Raw genomic sequence first — 21,220 nt, 5'->3', positions numbered from 1 at the left:
AAGTGCATTTGTTAAATTGAAGTAGCTATTCGTGTGAACATGGCCAAACTCTCAATCCACAGCAAGCAGCAACACTCCCCCCAACCCCCTTGTGCTTTCCATTCCTAGAAGCCAAGAATCCGCCAGACCACAACACTAGTTTCCTTTTGCTTCCAAGACAGCCCCTTTGGAAGAGACACTCCATAATGCTCAGCAGAGGAAGAGAGAAAAGGAAGGCTTCTCCATCAGTTGGCCAGGTGGCCCCACCCAAGCCCAGGTTCAACACTCAGCGTCCTACTGTTAGCAGAAAGAGCTGCTGCCCCGGAGCCACCAGAAATCAGGCTGAGATGTCATGGAGAAGAGGAGTGAACTGAAGGGACCCTGGGGGGCGAAAGAGAAGGGACTGAGATGCTCCCGCTGTCTGGGTAGCAAAGCAAGGGGCCAAGGTGGCTATGGATGAGGGTGGCATGGGATGCTATCCTTTGAGGTTGTGGGTGGCTACTGTAAACTGAAAGAGAAGAACATCTCAGAGAAGGACTGTCCTAAGTGAGGACAATAAGCAGATGTAACGGGAGGAATTGCAGAAGTACACAGATGTCTATCTAGGACGTCTAACAGAGAATTGCAGGGGATTTCTAAATGCCATGTTAATTCCACAAATGAAATCATGACCTGTTTGCATCAGAAGGGAAGCCTCCATTGGTCCAACGGATGCTTCCTGTCTGAAGCAAATAGCAGCTTTAGGGGAGATGATTTTCATTAGGAACAGGAGAAGGAATAAACTCTCCCTCCACACCCTTTGTGGTTGCTGTTTGGGCCACTAGTTACCTTTTAAAAACCATGCACATCCATTCACTTATGTTACGCTACAGGCAAATCCATACTATACATTTAAAGCACATCTATTGCACATGGCCTCCCCAAAGAATCCTGGAAACTGGTTGGTTAAGGATTCATTGGAAAAAATCTGGTAACCTTAGACTGGAGTGGGAGCCCAACAACCTCTGGAGGGCCACAAGTTCCTCAACCCTGTTGTGCATCGTTAATTCATCGAAATCTATTGCTTTGTTCCTTTCTCCCACCCCCCAAACACCCCAAAATGGCATAAGCACTTACCTTGGTGTCTGAGGTGGCTGCGGCGCTGGCTGAGCTGCTCCGGCGGCTGCCTGCCCCCAGCAGAGCAGGAGAAGGACCTGGAGACTGAGGTCTGCTGGGGTTGTGCCAGTAATTGCTGGCTGATGGGGTGCTGGGCCGATCCAGGAGCTCGTCTACGCTGCGACTGCTCCGCAGAGGAAACATTCTGAGAAGGAAGGGGAAAGAAAGGCTGGCAAAAGCTGTTGGGGTGCAGGGGGCACATTTATTTATTTATTTGGCCTTGCCTGGTTGGAGCCAGAGTACCTGAAGGACCGCCTGTCTCCACATATACCAGCATTTACGCTGAAATTCCCGCCAGAGGCTAATGAACATACGAAGGATTTTTTCCAAGAATTCCACAGAAATTCTCCAAATAAATAAATGACATGCCTAACTAGCACTAGGGAGGCAGCCTTTTCAGCCACTTTGCAATGTTCTTCCTGGAAAGGCTTGCTGGGCAACCACTGACGTCTTTCCAGAGCTGAGCAAAAACTTGTATTTCCCATTTCCCCAGTCTTTTCAACTTTGGCTGACCTGTTTTGCTTTTGATGCCAGCTGTATAAATTTGCTGCTTTTTAAACTTATTTTAATCCATGAGTTAATTTTGGGGGGGGCGCATTCAACAAGGCTTTGCCCAAGAGCAAAGAACAGCATGTATGAATATCACCATGGAGGCAACTCAAGTTCACAGCACCTGGGGGTGGTCTCCTCGGGGTCTCTCGCCTCCTGCAGTGGCTTCACGAAAGCTTCAGGAAACCAGCCACTCCTGAAACCAAAAGCACATGACAACAGTCACCTTTTATGTCCATTATCGCCACACCTTTTATTCTGGAATGTTAGCTCCTCAGGTTCCCTATAATATAAGGGATACAGAAGATACAGCTATTAATTACAGGTCTAGGAGCCCTGCTCTCATTCTGCATTTAATGAGACTGAACTGATGAGATGCTGTAACAATCAAAAAACCTGAATCTCTTGCACTAAGTTTAGATGTTTTGTTTTGTTTTTAAGACTCAGAAACCGAACTGATCTGAACTGATGCCCTAGATAAGCTCCAAGTCAAAGAAAAACATGTGTGGTGTGCATAAATTCAGAAGCATGGTACAAATTTCAATACGTGGTCCGAAGCCCTCAAAGCCAAGAACCTCCTCAACCTATTATTATACTCTCACAGATCCATGTCTGAGCAGACTTACGTGGATGTACCTTCCAGCTTGCCATACAGCCAGCCATTTTGTGCTTCTGGTATCAGCACGGTGACTATATCTCCAATGCTGAACTGCAAAAGGGTCCGGTTGGAACCAGCAGAGTGGGGCGCTATGGCTTGGACTCTCAGCACGCTGTTGCTGCTCCCCTCTTTGCCCCCAGCTTCTGCTCTTCCTGCTGCCTGCTCCCCAAAGGAGCTGGAACGAGAACGCTGGCCGGTGGAAACAGAGCCTGCAAGAAATTATGAGAGGCAAGATCTCTTGGGGGATCCCAGCTTTGCTAGAAAAGTGGGCTATATAGTAAACATGAATTTATCCACAAATAGGTCAAATGACACCTGTAAAAGAAACCAAAACAACCCTGGAGTTTGTCTTTGGCAGGGGTTGAGAACCTGTGGCCTTCCAGATGTTGTTGGACAACAACTGCAGTTATCTGTAGCCATTGGCCATGATGGTTGGGGCTGATGGGGGCTGGAGTCCAACAACATCTAGATGACCCCAAGTTCCTCATCTTTGGTCTATGGATTAGATAAACTGCCATATTTGTCTCTCATATATGTAATGCCACATTTCCTCTATAGAGATCATTGTGACATACGTGATTCTCTCCTCCTCCAACCATTGTATTCTCACAACCACGCTGGTTGTTAGTTGGTAGGTTAGTTTGAGAGATAAGGACTGGCCCAAGGTCACCTTAATGGGGGCTGACTGGGAACATGGGTTTGGCCAGTCTTAGTCCAACACTCTTAATTTTGACACTACAGTGGTTCTTAAGCGTCCAGTCCTATGCTTCACCACTGTCTCCAATGAACCTAAACACATCATGCCTACCCATATATCAGGAATTCCAAGGCATCTTGGGAAAATGTTTCTGAATGGAGAGTCTTCATCCACTATCAAACGGGACACCCTGACTCCTCTTGAACCCAGGATTTTCCCTCTCCCCTGAAAGATCTTACCGATAGAGGGAGTTCTTTGCAGAGTTCTCCTCCTTGTTTCTGGCTGAGAGGCAGGCAACATTTCTGCCGTCTCCTGTGGGAAGGGACTGGCGCTTCGCCCTGCTATCACTGGACTGAAATCACCCAGAGGCCTCTGGGGCTGCAACAAGGAAATGAGAGGAAGAGCAGGCACTTTGTGAAAGCAGTCCCAGGGGAGAAGATCCTTGGAAGCAATCCTTAAGGCATATTGCCATCTCCTGTGACACACTCTGGGCCAGACACCCATTTCACAACCACTAGAAACCCTGAACCGCCAATCAACTTAATTGGGTGGCTGACAGGGAATTCATGTTTTATGAAAGGGGAAAATAAAAACTACCAATTTTCTCCACACCATGCCTAATGTTATTAACTTTGTATTGTGTTCCCTTTTAGGCTGCATATGCAGCATACCTTTAAAACACTCTCTGCACCAAAATAAAGGGGGGAAAGGACCCTGGGAACTGTACCTCACACAGTTACAATCCCGCTTAACAGTTCCTGGGATTCTATGAGAATGGGAAATGTACTTTAAAGGTTTGGTGTAGGCATGGGCCTAAGTCATCTTTAAAAACAAAATCCCCAATGGATGGGGAATGTTTTTTAGTCTGAAGTGACATTATCTTGAGTCATATGCCAGCAGTGGATGGGCCAGAGGCCAAAGTTGATGGAGCAATGGGTGTACATTTTACCTTTATACAGTTTCTACACGCACCCACACACCTCCCTCTTCATCTTCCTTCTAGGGAAAGCAAGACGCAGTCATAGAGTTCAAGGAAACATTCCAGCCAGGCAAAACAACTCAAGGTGGATGTGAAACAAGGCCAGTGAAGGGTATGGCTAGGGAGGGTGTGTGGCTTGGGAATAGTTTCAAGGGCCAGATGGAGAGGCCCAGAGGGCCACATTTGGCCCACAGGCCTGAGGTTCCCCAATCCTGATTTAGCCTTTCATGGTAAGAAAGTTGGTTCCCCCCGCCAAACCCACTTGGGTTACCCTTTTTCTGCACCTTCCATAGTTCTGGGGTATCCTCCTTGAGACTGTCCAGAAAGAACTGCACACAGTATCCCAATGGCTAACTTTGGTAATTATACCCCAGGTGTGCCTCGTTTCATAAACCCTTCCTGCCCAAGGTTCCTTCCATCTTCTTACCATCTCGAGATGGGAAGGAGCAGGAGCCAGAGAGCCAGATGCATGTCCTGGGCTGAGCGTTGTGCTGCTGAGCGAGGTTGGGGCAGGATTTCGGGTGGCTTCCAGCTGTTCCTTCCACAATGGTGCCTTGCTCTGAATGATGGCACAGGCCTTCGCAGGAGGAAAGAAGACAATAACAGAGTCTGGGAAGTATAATGACAAAGGGGGAAGCGGGAGGTGCGACCCACATCTTATTCAAAACAGCAGTCCCAAAGATTGCAGCAAGGAGAAATCACCACTACCACCAATTTTGTCTAAGAGGTCCCACAAATTTCTGCCTGCCAAGTAAAGTTGTAAAAATGGCCACTTGACGCTATATTTAAGAGATTCAGGCACAAAACCAAACAATGCATTTGGAATATATACAGTTATGCAAACTGGGCGCTTGTTTGTTCAATATTCAGTGTTTGGTTATGTTATTTGTAGGCAATTTTATTTGACTTTGCAGAATTCCTTCCCCTCCTTTCTCCCAGCTCTTTTTACAGGAACCAAAATAAGCCCCGAGACAAGAAAGGTCAGCACTCATAAAATGTTGGTGAGAAACAAGCCTGTAAATCAGGGAAACTAGTACTGAAGAGAAACCGGGAGCTGTGCTGAGTACTAACGTTTCATCATCTGGCAATGGATTCCCTACCTTCCCCAGTTTCTGAGCTTTTAGCAAGAAAATAATGTTAGCCATATATTTCCCATGTCTTAGCTGCTTCCATAAGGGCTAGAAACTTGATATCTTTGAAATCTAGAAATCAGGGTTCTCAGAGTTCCTCCAGCACTGTCACATTCTAATATTCTATGATTAACTGGGTGATTTGTGGCTATTCACGGTAAGCACTGGGGTCTCTTGCTATAGTGAAAGCCTCTTGGTTCCCTCCAAGAGAAGGCTTCTCACCAGACTCCCTTTAATACAACAAATGAGGAACCTGCGGCCTTCTGGGTGTTGTTCCACTGCAATTCCCATCAGCACCAGCCAGAATGGCCAATGATCAAGGATGATGGGAACTGTAGTCCAACAACGCCTGGGGAGGGTCACGAGTTCCTTGTTTCTCCTTTAATGCCAAATTAAACCATCCCCGGCACCACCAAATCTGGGTACGCTGAGGCGCCCTTTCCCTACATACCTCCCTCATATTACATATGTCTTACCCTGGTGTAGAACTGCAGGAAGTTATTGGAGAGTAGCTGGTGCTTCTCAGCTAGGAAGCGGTAGCGGCGTTTCTCCTCCAGCTCAGCAGCCTTCTGGCTCTCAGTGACAAATTCTTGCATCTCGGTGTGCAAGCGCATCATGTTCTCCTGGAGTGAGGGGAGAAAGGATCTAGGTCAGCCTTCCTCAGAGTGAGACCTCTGGGGCCCAAGCATGTGCTCACACCTGCTGCTTTACTGCAGCCCTTGGAAATTCTCTTTAATTTTTTTGTTGAACGACTAGTAATTTTACATTTTTACAGCAGTAACAGCACAGCACTTTCTCAGGACACCTCACCCAGAAATCCTTATTCTGAAGAGGTACCCCCTTCCTCAGAGTGAGGTATAGGAGTAGTGGGAAAGTGCCACAGGAGCTGGGTGAGCAGTTGGCAGCTGCTGGGTAGGTGAACTGGCAAGCCAGGGTCCCAGGGCCACTAACTCATCATCTCCTTGCCCCACACCCAGAGGCAATTTGCTTCATAATAATAATAATAATTTATTATTTATACCTCGCCCATCTGGCTGGGTTTCCCTTAGGCACTCTGGGCAGCTTCCAACAGAACACTAAAATACAATGACCTATTAAACATTAAAAGCTTCCCTAAACAGGGCTGCCTTCAGATGTCTTCTAAATGTTTGGTAGTTATTTTTCTCTTTGACATCTGGTGGGACGGCGTTCCACAGGGCGGGTGCCACTACTGAGAGGGCCCTCTGCCTGGTGCCCTGTAACCTCACTTCTCGCAGTGAGGGAACCACCAGAAGGCCCTCAGCGCTGGACCTCAGTGTCCGGGCAGAACGATGGAGGTGGAGACACTCCTTCAGGTATACTGGACCAAGGCTGTTTAGGGCTTTAAAGGTCAGCACCAACACTTTGAATGGTGCTCGGAAACGTACTGGGAGCCAGTGTAGGTCTTTCCAGACTGGTGTTATATGGTCTCAGCGGCCGCTAACTGTCATGTATTTATTTATTTTTGCTTTGCTTTCCCGCCTTTCCTCCAAGGCTCTCAAAGTAGTGTACATGTCTCCCCCCCCCCTTTCCAAATTGTCCTCACAATAACTCTGAGAGGTAGGTTGTGTAGGAGAGGCAGTGACTGGCCCATGGTCACCTAAGTGAGCTTCATGACTGACTGGGGATTTGAACCCTGGTCTCCCAGGCCACAGTCCAACACCCTAACCGCTATACCACGAGTGCTGAGCTTCAAATGGCAGCATCCGAAGCAGCTATGTCTCACCCACTGGTGCGGACAGACTATACTGGGGTGCACGCACTTTAAAAGCACAAACCCCCCCCCCAATAGTCTGGAAAGCCAATCGCAATTCCACGCCTGGCTTTCAGCTGAAGAGCAACGACTGGGCAGTGCCAAGGCGCCACCCATATTCAAGCAGCCTCCCTATTGTTCCACACCTTCATCTCCCAGACATTCTTGTCTCGCGTTCTCTCCATTCTCCACAGATCCGAAATGCATTTATCTATGTTGGCAGTTCTGCGTCTGTGTTCCTTCTCATATCGCTGCCGGCTATCCTATGAGCAGGCACATTGAAAAGATTTTTAAAATATATACATTTAAAGACAAAAGCCTGAACTCCCGGCTAAGAAAAAGGTCGGGGGAACCAAGACCCAATCCCTGCACAATAGTTTGCTGAAATAAATTCGAATACAATCAAACCTCGGTTGTCAAACATAATCCGTTCTGGAAGCTCATTTGGCTTCCAAAATGTTCGACAACCGAGACGCGGCTTCCAATTGGTTGCAGGAGCTTCCTGCTCTCAAGCGGAAGCTGCGTTGGATGTTCAGCTTCCAAAAAAATGTTTGGAAACCGAAGCGTTTACTTCCGGGTTTTCAGTGTTCAGGAGCCAAAACGTTACAAAATGGCGGCATTTGGGATGCAAGGTTTGACTGTACGTTAACAACAACAAAGTATGTTTTCATTGCTCCTGAGCCATGCCATACTTTTAATGTGCTATGATACCACTTAAAACAGTCATGGTTTCCCCCAAAGAATCCTGGGGACTGTTATCTATTAAAGGTGCTGAGAGCTGTTCCCTGCACAGAGCTACAGTTCCCAGAGTTATCTCTGAAGAGGAATTTATTGTTAAACCACTCTGGAAATCATAGCTCTCTGATAGGGGTCTCCTGGCAGCTCTCAGCACATTATTCTGCTATTCTGTGTTACAGTGCTGTGCACAAGGCCAAGGCCTTTCAGGAGCCAAAGGGATGGCTCAAAACAAGAGCGAGACAGGCACTCACATTGATGAACTGCACATCCAGCTTAGTGTTCTTCTCCATGTGCTGCAGCAAATCTGCATGGAAGGTCTGCGCCTGCTCAGAGAAGAGGAAGTTGTTAGGAACCAATTCAGCATCACTCACCTGGCTCAAAAAACTGGGCATTAAGTGGGAAAGCGGTTGTAGCCCAGTGGTAGAGAGAACATGCTTTGCATGCAGATGATCACCAGCATCTCCAGTTTCAAAGTAACAAATGATGGGGAAGACCCTCCACTGCCTGAGACCCTGGAGAAATGTTGCCAGTCAGAGTAGACAACACTGGACTAAATGGACAAATAGTCTGAACATGAGCAGATCCCTATGTTCCTAATTATTAGCAGAGCTCAGAAGACAGAGTATGGTTCAGGTAGGGATGGGGAAGAAATGGGATTCAGTTGAAAGATAAAGGCAATTCTGCCTAATTCTCACTTTCTGAAACAACCCAAAAACCAAAACACAGCTATGATGGGATAATGAGCTGCTTGTGCGTAAAAGCTTGATCCCTCTGGTGTTTGGCTGGTCAACCAAACCGAGGCACTAACGGAGCCTCCCAAGGCGTGACTCCGTTAGTCGCTGGTAGAATCTGACAGTGGGCGTCTACGAAATTTACGCCAACATAAAAGTTGTTTCACGGACATGCGCCTTCGTGACTCTCTGCGTGACAGCTTCCGGCGAAGGGTGGGAGTTGCCAATGGGGGTCTTGTTACCTCTGCACTATTCTCACTAGAAGTATCCCAGAGCCCTCCCTCCTCCGACTCCCCTTCTGCCGGAGCTTCTGCTCTCCCCCTGCTGGTTCCCTCCTCCGCTGCAGAATCTCTCCGAGTCTGCTGGAGCCTCTGCACCATCTCTCTTTCCGATGGCAGTTCCCTGACATCCACCTCCCCCTCAGGGCCCCCTTCACCCCCCGCTTCCTCTCCCACTGGCGGTGAGGCCGGAAAGCCCCTAAAGGAACTCTCCTCGTCGTCCGAGGATTCAAACACTTCTAACCATGGCGTACCGTCTCTCTCCCCGTCTTCCTCTTCTTCGTCGAAGTCGGCTTCCTCACCCACCCCTGACTCTGGGAACCCTCCAAACTCTCCTTCCTCATCGGTGGTCCCAAAGTGTTCCCTTCTAAATCGTGCCACGGGTTGCGGTTTTTTGGGGAAACGCCGATGAAATGTTTCTATTAAAACCTCGTCATTGACTACCTCAGCGGGTACCCAAGTGTTTTCCGACTCTACTTCCCCCTCCCATTCTACCAGATATTCCACCTGATCCCCCTTCCACCTGGAATCAATGATTCCTGCCACGTTCATGTCGCGTTCTCTCTCTTCTATCACGGGCGTTCGGGAGACCTCTCTCTCACGCTCCCCCCCCCCATTCACGTCCCTCTCGGTACGGCGACAGTAATGACCTGTGAAATACTGGGTGCAATTTCATGTGACTGGGCAGTCTGAGTTTGAATGCTACTGGGTTCACATGCTGTATGACCTCAAAGGGTCCCAATCTTTTGGGTTTCAGTTTCTTACAACCCCCCTTGAAAGGTAGTCCCTGGGTGGATAGCCACACCCGGTCTCCCACCCTTATAGTTTCACCTTCCCTCCTATTTTTGTCTGCTTGCTTTTTATATTCTTCCTTGGCTCTCTCTAAGTTAAGTTGTAGCTGACGGTGGATGGCTTCCATCTCTTCAACAAAATGTTCCGCCGCCGGCACACTCCACCTCTCCCCTCCTTCTCCTGGAAATGCCCTGGGATGACACCCATAATTTGCCAGAAAGGGACTCAGCCCTGTGGACACGTTCTCAGCGTTGTTGTAGGCAAATTCTGCCAGAGGTAACTTATCTACCCAATCATTTTCTCGGTCCTTTACATAACACCTCAGGTATTGTTGTAAAATCCCGTTTGCCCTTTCCGCTTGCCCATTTGTTTCCGGGTGCCGGGCAGTGGAGAAATTGATTTCCACGTGCAGTAAGCTCATAAGTTTCCTCCAGAACCTGGAAGTAAACTGTTTCCCTCTGTCGCTGACCACCCTCAAGGGGGCGCCATGCAACCGGAAAATATGCTCTACGAACAACTTGGCGGTTTCCTCCGCTGTGACCGCATGTGAACAGGCTATAAAATGACACATCTTAGTTAATAGATCTACCACTACCATGACCGCCGTTTTGCCCTTGGATTTTGGCAGGTCCGTCATAAAATCTATGGAGACTGCCTCCCATGGCCTTTCTGGTGTGGGTAAGGGTTGTAAGAGCCCCGCTGGCGCCACCCTCTCCCCTTTCGCTCGCTGGCACCTGTCGCAACCCCTGACATATTCCCGTACATCCTCCCTCACCTTGGGCCACCAAAACTCCCTGGTAACCAACCACATGGTTTTGTGCTGTCCAAAATGCCCCGCTGTGGGGCTATCATGCAACTGCTTGAGTACTCTGCCCCTCAGTTCCCCCATCGGGTATGTACAGTGCCCCTTTGTAATACAACGCCCCACTCTTTTCTTCAACCCCCCCTGTATTCTCCTCTGTCCTCCTGAGTTCTCTGAGTTTCTCTTGGGCGTATTCGTCGTTCTCCGTACCCTCTAACAGTTCTTTCTGCCCCACCAAAGCCGCCCCACACACCCAGCGGTCTTCAGGGATTACGTGCCTTGCTTCCGGCGCGCCCTCCCCCTCTAAGTACTCAGGCTTTCTGGAAAGAGCGTCCGCCCTTACGTTCCCGGACCCTGGCACGTAACGAATCTCAAAATTGAATTTGGAGAACTCCTGGGCCCATCTCACTTGTCTCTGGTTCAGCACTCGGGCTGTTCTCCAGTACTCCAGATTTTTGTGGTCAGTCCGGACTTGAACCTTGTGCTGCGCCCCAATCAGCAAGTGCCGCCATCTCCGGAATGCTTCATGAATGGCGAGCAGTTCTCGGTCGTATACTGTGTAGTTCCTCTCGGATTTGTTCAACTTCCGCGAGAAGAATGCACACGGTCTCCATTCAGACGCATCTTTCCCCGGCTGGAGAAGCACGGCCCCTACCGCTCGGTCTGACGCGTCAGTCTCCACTCGCATTGGTTGCCGTAGATCCACGTGCAAAAGTTGCTCCTCCGACGCAAACGCTGCCTTTAAGCGTTCGAATGCCCGTTGCGCTTCCTCCGTCCAAGCAAATTTTTTCTTGCTGCTAAGACAATCCGTGATGGGCGCTGTTAAATGGGCAAAGTTCTTGATGAACTTCCTATAGAAGTTTCCGAAGCCCAGGAACCTTTGCATGTCCTTCTTGGTCTTTGGTGTTTTCCATTCCAGTACCGCTTGAACCTTGCTGGGATCCATAGCCAACCCCTTGTCAGACAACCGGTACCCCAGGAATTCCACCTCCCTGCTATGAAACTGGCATTTCTCCAGTTTCACCCACAGCCGATTTTCTCGCAGCTTGCTCAGTACTTCTCTAACATCTCGCACATGCTGCTCCTCATTCTCTGAGTACACCAGGACGTCATCTAAGAACGCCACGCAGTTCTTGTAAAGCAATGGCCCCAGGACGTGATTCATGAATGATTGAAAGCAGGCGGAGCCCCCTTGTAATCCAAAAGGCATAACTAGGTACTCAAATGCCCCCAAGGGGGTGAACATAGTGGTCTTCCACTCATCCCCCTTCCTCACACGTATCAAGTTATATGCCCCCCTAAGGTCCAGCTTGGTAAAAATCTTCCCTTTTCTCACCCGTGTCAGAATGTCATCAATTCTGGGCATAGGGAAAGTCACTGGTTCTGACACAGCATTTAGGGCCCTGAAATCACACACAAGCCTGGGTTTGCCCGTGTTTTTTTTGTCCACAAAGAACACTGGGCTGCCCCCCACCGCTCGTGACTCTCTGATGAAACCTCGCTTGAGGTTCTTGTCAATGAACTCCCTTAACTCCTGCATCTCACGGTCTGACATGGCATACAGCTTGCCCACTGGCAATTGTGCTCCTGGGAGTAAGGTGATTTGACAGTCAAAGGGTCTGTGCGGGGGCAGTTTATCTGCTTCCTTTTCACTGAAGACGTCAATCAAATCAGCGTATTGTGGTGGCACCTTCCCCTTGTCAGTCACTTCCATCCCTGCTAGAGTGGCTCTGGCCCCTGCCTGACCCTCTCCCTCCTTGCAGTGTTCTAGGCAATGTGCTGAACCAAAGGAAACCACCCTCTGATGCCAGCCTACTAGCAGATCGTGTAGTGCCAGCCAGCTCATTCCCAGAATGATGGGAGCTCCTCCCAAGGTGGCTACATTAAACGCTATCAGTTCTGTGTGTCTTGCCACCCTCATAATCATTGGTACAGTCTGTTGGCTCACTTCTCCCCCCAACAGTTCCCTCCCATCAATCGTGGTTACTTGCAAAGGCTTACTTAATGGGAGAGTTTGTATCTGGTGTTCAGCAGCAAACTCCTTACTCATGAAATTACAGGAGCTGCCTGAATCCAATAGCGCTTTTATCTTTAGTGGGTGTCCGTTTGACAGTTCCAGCAACACCTCTATCACAAGCGCTGGTCTTGGAGGTTCCGGCGTGGGCACATTCACTACTCCCTGGCCTGGCTGCTGTGCCCTGATGTTGGCAACCAGGCGTTGGCTTTTACTTGCTCCTCTATTTCTCCTTCCTCCTTTCCCCCAACAGTTCCCGCCATGCCCTGCCATTCCTTCCTTTGCGGACAAACTCTGGCAAAGTGCCCTGGCTGTTGGCAGAGATAACATCTCTTGGCACTCTTTCCCTCCTTCTTCCGCCCTTCACTGGTGTTTGAAACTGCGCGCGCGCGCGCTGTTCCCAGTTCCATCGGCTCTGCGGGCGGGAAAGACTGCTCCGGAATCTCTGGAATGCGGAAGTCCTTCCAACGTTCCCCCTTTCCTTCCCGCTTTTCCAAAGCTCTTGCTTCTTGGCGCGCTCCTATGGACAGTGCAGATTTAGTCAGCTGATCCATAGACTCCGCCCTGGGCGCCCGGGAAAGTTCATCTTTCACGGTCGGAGAGAGCCCTTCTTCAAATAACATTTGAATAGGTTCACTTGCTAGATCCCACCCCAGTCTATGAATAAGCATAGTGAACTCAGTCCAGTACTCACGTACAGATCGGCTCCCCTGTTTGCACCCCATCAACTGCCTCCGCACCACCCCCTGCTCAATCTCGCTGGAAAACATCAAGTCCATGGCGCGAAAAAACTTCCTCGTGTCCTTTAAGATATCATTATTGGCTGCCATCAGGGGTCGAACCCAGTCCCTCGCCCCTCCCTCTAGATGGCTAATTACGTACGCCACTCTAGAGTTCTCATCGGTGAAGTCATCAAACAGTAGATTGAGAGCATATTGCATCTCCGTTCTAAAGGCTTGATAGTTCCTGGGATCCCCCCCAAATCTCTGCACCAATCCAGGCACCTTTCTGGCAAGTGGGGCGGTTTTCCCCTTATCCGCATCTTGAGCCCTCCTCTCCTCAAGCCTCGCCGTTTGCAGCGCGAGCTGGACCTCCATCGCCCTGTACCTTTCCTCCAGGCTTGGACCTGCTCCAGCTCCAGCTCCTGCGGTTCCGGCTGGTTCGCTCATGATGCCCTCTGCTTGCACAAGCTGCTTTCAAACACTGTCAGATTGCTGTGATGGGATAATGAGCTGCTTGTGCGTAAAAGCTTGATCCCTCTGGTTTTTGGCTGGTCAACCAAACCGAGGCACTAACGGAGCCTCCCAAGGCGTGACTCCGTTAGTCGCTGGTAGAATCTGACAGTGGGCGTCTACGAAATTTACGCCAACATAAAAGTTGTTTCACGGACATGCGCCTTCGTGACTCTCTGCGTGACAGCTTCCGGCGAAGGGTGGGAGTTGCCAACGGGGGTCTTGTTACCTCTGCACTATTCTCACTAGAAGTATCCCAGAGCCCTCCCTCCTCCGACTCCCCTTCTGCCGGAGCTTCTGCTCTCCCCCTGCTGGTTCCCTCCTCCGCTGCAGAATCTCTCCGAGTCTGCTGGAGCCTCTGCACCATCTCTCTTTCCGATGGCAGTTCCCTGACAACAGCCATCCTTCAAAATTCACACTTCTCTGAATTTTGCAGTGCAGAACTCCAGTCAAGTAATGTGTACAAAAATGCATATACTGGGGTTAAGCATGCATTAAAAATGCATATCTTAGCAAAAACAACACAGAGAAATGCATGATATTAGGGGAAAATGCTTTGCAAAAATATGGACATGAGAAGATATTGCATACAGATGTGGATATTAGGGAAGAAAATGCACAAAAATGCTGGTGGGTTTTCATGGTTACTTTTTAAAAATCTCAAACGGATGTGGAAATGTGAAGAACTGAAAGAAAGATTAGAGGCAGGGATGGAAAACTGAGAGAAGCTGAAATTGACAGATCCATTCATCCCTGAACCCTGGAGAACTGTGACTGTAGACTAGCCTCTAATATAGAGCTAGATTAGGATGCCCACAACCACGTGCCCCACTTTACAGAGGCCATCCCTGCCTATTGATGTTAGGTTGACAGCCACCCAATATCATTTTAGACACCAGCCAAAAGCTTTATTTCAGCAAGTCCATAGATATGTATTCTAGATACCTATATTTTTACTTGTTCTACACCTCTTAGAGAGTTTTATGACTGAGCATATATGCAAATCTTTCTAAGCATAACTATATAAATAAAAATAGTGGCAAGCAGTTGCAAACATGTACTGTGCAGACTCACACATAAGCAAAGCAAAAGGAAAATAAATTCTCCTTTCTATTACACACATGAAACCCAACCACCATGTTAGACTCACAAGCATGAGACTCGGCTATTTCCCTATACAACCTCCCATTATTGCACAAATCTCCCTCCCAGATACTCACGACTGCTTCCAGCTTGCGGTTCAAGTTAATTTGGGTGTCAGACATCTGTATCAAGATTTCACCTTCGAGGAAGAAAGAAAAAGAGAATTCTTTGTGAAATTCTTGAACAAAAGACAAGCCCTGCTGGATCAGGCCAAAGTCCCATCTAGTCCAGCATCCTGTTCTGACAGGGTGACATGAGGAAGAATGAATTTAAGGGTGGATGAAGACTGATGAGGAACTTTGCCCTCTAAAAGTCAGAAATTATCAAACACACTATATACTGAAAACAATATATGACCTATTATCCAAGTGCCAGTGATTTATGACCTTATGCAAAGTGTTATCTTAGAACAAAAGTTCAGTTATTATAATTACTTTGATAACCTGTATGAAAAGTCTGTGAGAAGCGATTCAGAATGCAATCTAGGGAAAGTCCTGTTTGACTCCTGCTGAGGCTTACTTATGAGTCAATGTGTGTAAGATTGCACTGTTTGTAGTTAAACCAAAGGTCTGGAGGGTGGAGCTAATTTTCTTTTTAGCTGTCTTAAAAATTGAGTTTCTAGTTGGAAACCAGGTTAAAAATTTCTGAACTACATGAGCGGATGAAGAAGAAATGAAGTGGAATGTGAAACATTCTGTTGCTCTGTAGGATATTTTCACACAAGACTCTAAAAAAGCATCTTACATTTCTCACATGCCATTTGAATATAAGCCCATTCATCTGTTTGGTTTAAATATGAACCTTGTATTCCACTATGGAATACCGGTATATTTTGCACTATGAATTCTTGTTTACGCTTTCTATGAACATTTATATTATTTATATTTATATTATTTATATTTATATTGCAATGTTATTTTTCTTGTTCTTATTACTGTTTTTATAATTACTTTTAGCTGGATGTTTCATTTGTTGTTTTCTTACCATAAAATAAAATAAAAAAGAACAGAAGTCCAGCATTCACTCAAAGAATGCATTTATTACAACAGTTCTCTTCTGATTTCTGCCTCAAGTAAGAGTGAAAAATGAACTATGGTTTCACATGGACATGGAGCTTCGTGGTGAACACTGCCAAAACGTTTTCTCTCCACTCCTCTCCTGGTCTGCTACCGGGAAACAAGCCAGAGTCTGGCTTGCTGCGATGTCCAGACCCAGGCTTGTGGTTTGTTTCTCTGTAAACAAATCACAAGTGATAACCAAGGTTCAGGTGACACAACAAACTAGGCTCTGGCTGGATTCCCAGCAGCATGAAAGTAGCAGGAACAGAGTGAGAATTTTTCATTGCACACTGCACACTCCTGTTAAACCATCGTTTCTTTTAAGCTATGTTTTAATGTGACATGCAAACCCAAACTCTGCCTCTAATGCCTCCACTATGGGAGGCAGTAAGCCTTTGAATATGAGTTGCTGGAAATCCCATTGTGGGGGGTGGACACTGTGGCCCTTGAGTCCTGCTTGATCTGGTTGGCCACCATGAGAACAGGGATGCTGGACCAGATGGGCAAATGGGCCTGATCCAGCAGGGTTCTTCTTGCATTCAGTCTTGTAAAATTATAGGAATACAACAGGCCAGTTTCATCTCTAGACTAGATAACATTCTGCAGCTCTTATTTTTTATTGATTGATTGAATTTATATACTGCCCTATACGCAGAGGTCTCAGGGCGGTTCACAGAACAAAATCAAAATATAAAACCACAATATATATAATCACAATAAAACCAACAACCCAGTAACACCCCCTCCCCTCTTAACAAACACAGGAATGCTGCCAGGAAAATATGTGGGGGCAACTCCTGCTCCCACCACTTAAGAGGTCTTGGACCTGCAGAAGAGAAGAGTGCTGCAGCAGCAGGAATCTTACCCAATATTTGCGAAGTAGAGCTCTGCAAGGCTTGCTCCCCGATCTTTTGGATTGCTGTAAAATAGACATCGGCAGCCTTGGATAACGCTGCAGAAATTTCAAAGAGGAGAATTAGGAGGCTTCCTCTCCCTGCCTGCAACTCCTCATCTTTTTTGCTCCTCCTTCACAGCTCTTCCCCTTTGCTCTCCATTTCTGCTCTCTTCCATTTGCTGCCACCCTCCCTGGCCCACCCCTCCTCACTTCCTTCCACCATCTTCAGAAGACTTGTCAGCAGCACCCAGAACCCCCTGTGAAAGCCTTCCCAGACTGGGTGCCCTCCAGTTGCTGTTGGGAAAGCTGGCATTGGAGCAAGGAGGATGGCCTTCTGATGAGACCTGCTGACTCCTCCTTCAAGGACACCATAGGTCAAGCACTGGAGATTACTGTATATACAATGGCATCAGTTGTGTGCTTGGTATGTTACATGTGTACTACATATGCAATTCATGTCTACTGTATACCTGAAGGAGTATACCCAGTATACCTGAAGGAGAGTCTCCACCCCCATTGTTCCGCCCAGGCACTGAGGTCCAGTGCCGAGGGCCTTCTGGCAATTCCCTCACTGCAAGAAGCAAAGCTACAGGAAACCAGGCAGAGGGCCTAGTGGTGCCCGCCCTGTGGAACGCCCTCCCATCAGATGTCAAAGAGATAAACAATTACCTGACATTTAGAAGACATCTGAAGACATCAAGGAAGTTTTTTATGTGTGACATTTTAATGTATTTTTAATCTTTGTTGGAAGTCTCCCAAAGTGACTGGGGAAACCCAGCCAGGTAGGCGGGGTACAAATAAATTATTAGCAGTAGTATTAGTAGTAGTAGTATTACTGTACACAAGTGTCCTTGTGCAGGTGTTCTTCTCTACATGTGGTCCTTGGGCATGTTGAGGAGGCAAAGTCAACAGCCACAATCTTAGTTTCGCCATAGCCCCAGGTGTACGTCAAACATCTCCACAGGGCTGATGGGCCAACACAGTGGACACAGATATTCACTTCTCACCTGCAGACAGTCAGTTAACATCACCACTCACCATGGAAAGCCTGCACATACTTGTTACCCAGGTAGACCAGATTCTCCAGAGCTGGGTTAAACTGTTCCAGGATGCTCTGTGAACCATCCATGTGAAGGAAGGATGTAAAAAATAAACACATACAACAGCATATTAGCATGGCTCTCAAATCACCCGAGGAAACCTCTTTGGTGGAAACACTCCCTATGGCAGGGGTAGCCAGTGTGGTGCCTGCCAGTTGTTGCTGGACTCCAGCTCCCATCATCCATGATCCTTGGCCATGCTGGCTGGGCTGATGCGAGCTGGAGTCCAAGAAAAACAGAAAGGCACCTCATTGGCTTCCCTAACCTTGGTAGCAAATTGGAAACACCCACTTTTGGGAGCAGGCTATTGTAGAGTTGTGAAAAATTCAGAGGAAGACAACCAAAATGATCAGCACTGGAGGCTTTTCCATGTAGAGGAAAGGCAAGTAAGATAGAACTCTGTTCTAAATGTAAAGCAACAGATTCTCGCCTGCAACTAACTGTTTCAGCTCAGCTGGGCCAAATAGTGTAGAAATAGCAAATGCCTCCCAGGATTATTGAAATGCAAAGAATAGAAGTGTTATGTCCATTGCCACCTCATTGAACAACTAGATAGCAACTTTCTTCTTTTCAGATATTGGCCACCCTGGCATCTCCTCTGCTGCTGCCTCTCTCATGTGCTACATCTTTAAGCCTGAAGTCCAAGTCTGTTTTGAATTGGATCTAATTCCCTTATGGAAGGAGTCCCATGTGAGCCTTGTGCTAAATAGTAAAAAGCAGGACATCAGCTTCTGCTTCTTCCACCTTAAAGAGAGCCACTTTACCTATTATGCAGCAATTGTGACTGTCATGACTACACCAGAGTGAATGGCAGTGGCATGTTCTGAAACATACTGTGTACCCCTCTTGGGGCATGTGGCTTGAGAGCTCTCTAGGACACAGCCAGGAGTATTTAGGAAGCGCGCCCACCTCCAGTCACTCCATGCTTGCTTGGAAACTCTAGTATAACGGCCGTGAATATTAATGCTACATAAAGGGTGAAGCAGCTATCAATTTGTCCGCAAACCTGATCAGGTTAAGAGCCTCTTTCAGTGCAAGTGCCACGTGGTTTGTGCTGCCACAGATTGTAACGACTGCCTGTTCCGGGTTCAAAATCCACATCCCTTGAATGTGTGCCGTCTGACATCTGGATCAGAGATGTTTAGAAGCAAGCAAGTTTCCCTATTTATTTTTCCCCAGTGCCAGATCTTTGGTTCTTTTTTATCCCTCTCTTGTGCAACCCCTCATTAAGGAACGTCTTTCTAATTCACATTTCCTTCGGCCAATCCATGGTAGTTCTTATGTTCCAGAACACGCACGCAAGGAACCAAGCCTCACCTTGTAGATAGAGATGGTAGATCTGTAGGACTGCTCCATACCCTCGAGTGTTTAACAACGACCCGAGAGTTCCTCCCAAGGATCCGAAATGTTGAGACGGTCTGCAGTCCTCAGGAACATGTATTAATCCAGTTCCACACACCCTTAGCCTCCTCTCCAACACCACAGAAGAGACGGCACACTTACTTTGAAAAGAAAAACGCTGCTAGTGGGGGGTTTAATAATTCACCAGCCAGGATGTTAGAACTTGATCCTTAAGTGTAACCAGATACCAGGTAGGGAGGAATCCTGCTATAGCCATGAAGGTCATGTGACTTCACCCTCAATTATTTATTGCCCGTTTCAATATACAGCTCCCTGCATAGCTCTTTATGATCGAGTTGGCTGTCGTCTTGGGCGAAACAACTTCATAAGGCTGTCACCCACCCACAACATGCCTGTCTCTTGAAATATATAATGCATAGGGATCAGCTATACTGTAAATGTCCTACTTTGTCATCCACTGTTGTCCACAGATGTTCCAATCTCTTTGATGTGGTTCTAGAACCAATGTTACAGACATGGGTATCCATAGGAATATTTAGGAGGGAGTGTCCATGAGGAAGGAGTAAAATACTGAAAGCGGGGAGCCTGCTAATTTCCCATTAAAAATGAAAAGATTGGTAGATGTACATTTTTTCTCCTACTTCAGGGTCTACAAATGCTAGAAACTTAACTTTAAAAAAGGAAGCAAGCTGGGAATCTGGGGGTTATGGTTCATGCAGGGAGGAACCCCAACATGGATACCCACGATGTCAGTGCTGCAACTTGTTAAAGTGCTAACTTCAAAAGTGGTGAGATTTTGTTGCCTTGCAACATTTCTCCACTTTTTTATGGAGTTCTAATGCCGGAACTCAATTTTAACATGCACAAGTTATCCAAGCTATGAACAGGTATGTCCACTAGCAATTCCTATGATAGCAGCCCCTGGTGAAGGTGCTGCCACAATATCCATGATGGCCAAATTCACACATGACATTTGTCATCACAAGGCACGTAACACAAGGGGGGAGAGCCAAGGGTGATAGCATGGAAGAAAAACACCAAAGCGAAGTCAAATATGAGCCAATGAGCTTAGGTTTGTGTTGCACCTCAGCCTCATTACATCCCAGCCCTTGGTCACTGCTCTGTAAAGGAGGGATGGGGAAAATCTGTAGCCCACTGTCATTGGACTCCCATCAGCCTTGGCCAGTATGGCCAGTGGGCAGGAATGATGGGCATTGTGGTCCAGTAACATCTGAAATGTTTCTAGTTCCCCACTCCTGCTTTAAAGCAAGAGATCGTGGTGGTGGTTTGTATAAACAGATTTGCTTAAGGATCATGTATGCATATACTGTACTGGATCTTGCATTTAATCCAAGGGGTCAAACACTGGAAGTGATTCTGAGTGTCAACAGCAAATGGCAGAATCGCATTGCTGAAATCTCCATATGAAAATATGACTCCAGCTTTGGAAAAAGCTGACCTAGATCAGATTCAAGATCAGATTTTGCTTTCATCTCAGTCCTCCATTCCAAGTCATTTAGAAGCACCTCCCACCGGCAGCTCCATCACCTGAGCCCATTTCCTCCTGAATACTCGCATGCCGTTCAAACAAACAGTCTATAGGTGGTCGCTATAAACTGGCGAGCTGCAGGCTTGCTATTGGACAGTTACATGTAAAGTGATCTTCTGTACAAGGACCCTAATTCTATTTTGCATTAAGAAAAGAGAGAGAGAGAGAGAGAGAGAGAGAGAGAGAGAGAGAGAGAGAGAGAGCGCGCACAGAGGGGGCAACTGTCTCAATTACGGTTTTGGGTGCGGACTTCAGTTGGAGCACGGGACTGAACCGGCAATGCCGTTCTCGTGGTCTTTCATAAAGGAGCTTGCACCGTCCATGACAACTGCTTGCTCCTTTGCAGAGAAGAGAGTCTGACACTTGGAACATAGCTACAGAGGAAGCTGCATTATACAAGCCAGACCATTGGCCCATCTAGCTCAGTTCTGCCTACACTGTCTGGCAGCAGCTCTCCGGGATTTCAGGCAAGAGTCGCACCTAGAGAGGCTGGGAATCAAACCTGGAACTTCTGCATCCAAAGCAAACCCTCTGCCACCAAGCTACAGCCCTTCAAGCTGGATTAAGTTCAAGCGCAAGTCAGTTTTCGCATCACACATTTCCTTTTA

General features: G+C 47.5%; 1 protein-coding gene across 4 annotated transcripts in view; it reads right to left on the bottom strand.

Moving 5' to 3' along the window:
- BAIAP2L2 (BAR/IMD domain containing adaptor protein 2 like 2) overlaps nucleotides 1-20,730 on the bottom strand; it is a 32,654-nt gene extending 11,924 nt beyond the window's left edge. The window contains exons 1-12 of one of the 4 annotated variants that reach the window (XM_081928310.1): nucleotides 19,019-20,730; nucleotides 17,640-17,715; nucleotides 16,572-16,658; nucleotides 14,726-14,787; nucleotides 7,908-7,979; nucleotides 7,065-7,181; nucleotides 5,624-5,770; nucleotides 4,445-4,594; nucleotides 3,278-3,416; nucleotides 2,310-2,550; nucleotides 1,808-1,879; nucleotides 1,096-1,279 (exon numbers count right to left, since the gene is read on the bottom strand). In XM_081928310.1, coding sequence (XP_081784436.1) covers nucleotides 1,096-1,279; nucleotides 1,808-1,879; nucleotides 2,310-2,550; nucleotides 3,278-3,416; nucleotides 4,445-4,594; nucleotides 5,624-5,770; nucleotides 7,065-7,181; nucleotides 7,908-7,979; nucleotides 14,726-14,787; nucleotides 16,572-16,658; nucleotides 17,640-17,715; nucleotides 19,019-19,057 — 1,386 coding nt within the window. In that variant the 5' untranslated portion in view covers nucleotides 19,058-20,730. Of the gene's footprint in view, nucleotides 1-1,095; nucleotides 1,280-1,807; nucleotides 1,880-2,309; nucleotides 2,551-3,277; nucleotides 3,417-4,444; nucleotides 4,595-5,623; nucleotides 5,771-7,064; nucleotides 7,182-7,907; nucleotides 7,980-14,725; nucleotides 14,788-16,571; nucleotides 16,659-17,608 lie in introns of all 4 variants that reach the window. The other 3 variants (XM_081928312.1, XM_081928309.1, XM_081928311.1) reach the window with 3 other exon arrangements.
- Nucleotides 20,731-21,220: the final 490 nt, after the last annotated feature.

This window comes from Podarcis melisellensis (genome assembly GCF_964234715.1).
Source record: "Podarcis melisellensis genome assembly, chromosome: 10".
Taxonomy (NCBI): Eukaryota; Metazoa; Chordata; class Lepidosauria; order Squamata; family Lacertidae; genus Podarcis; species Podarcis melisellensis.
The sequence above is the reverse complement of the archived record's forward strand: the minus strand, read 5'-3'. Positions and strand labels throughout refer to the sequence as shown.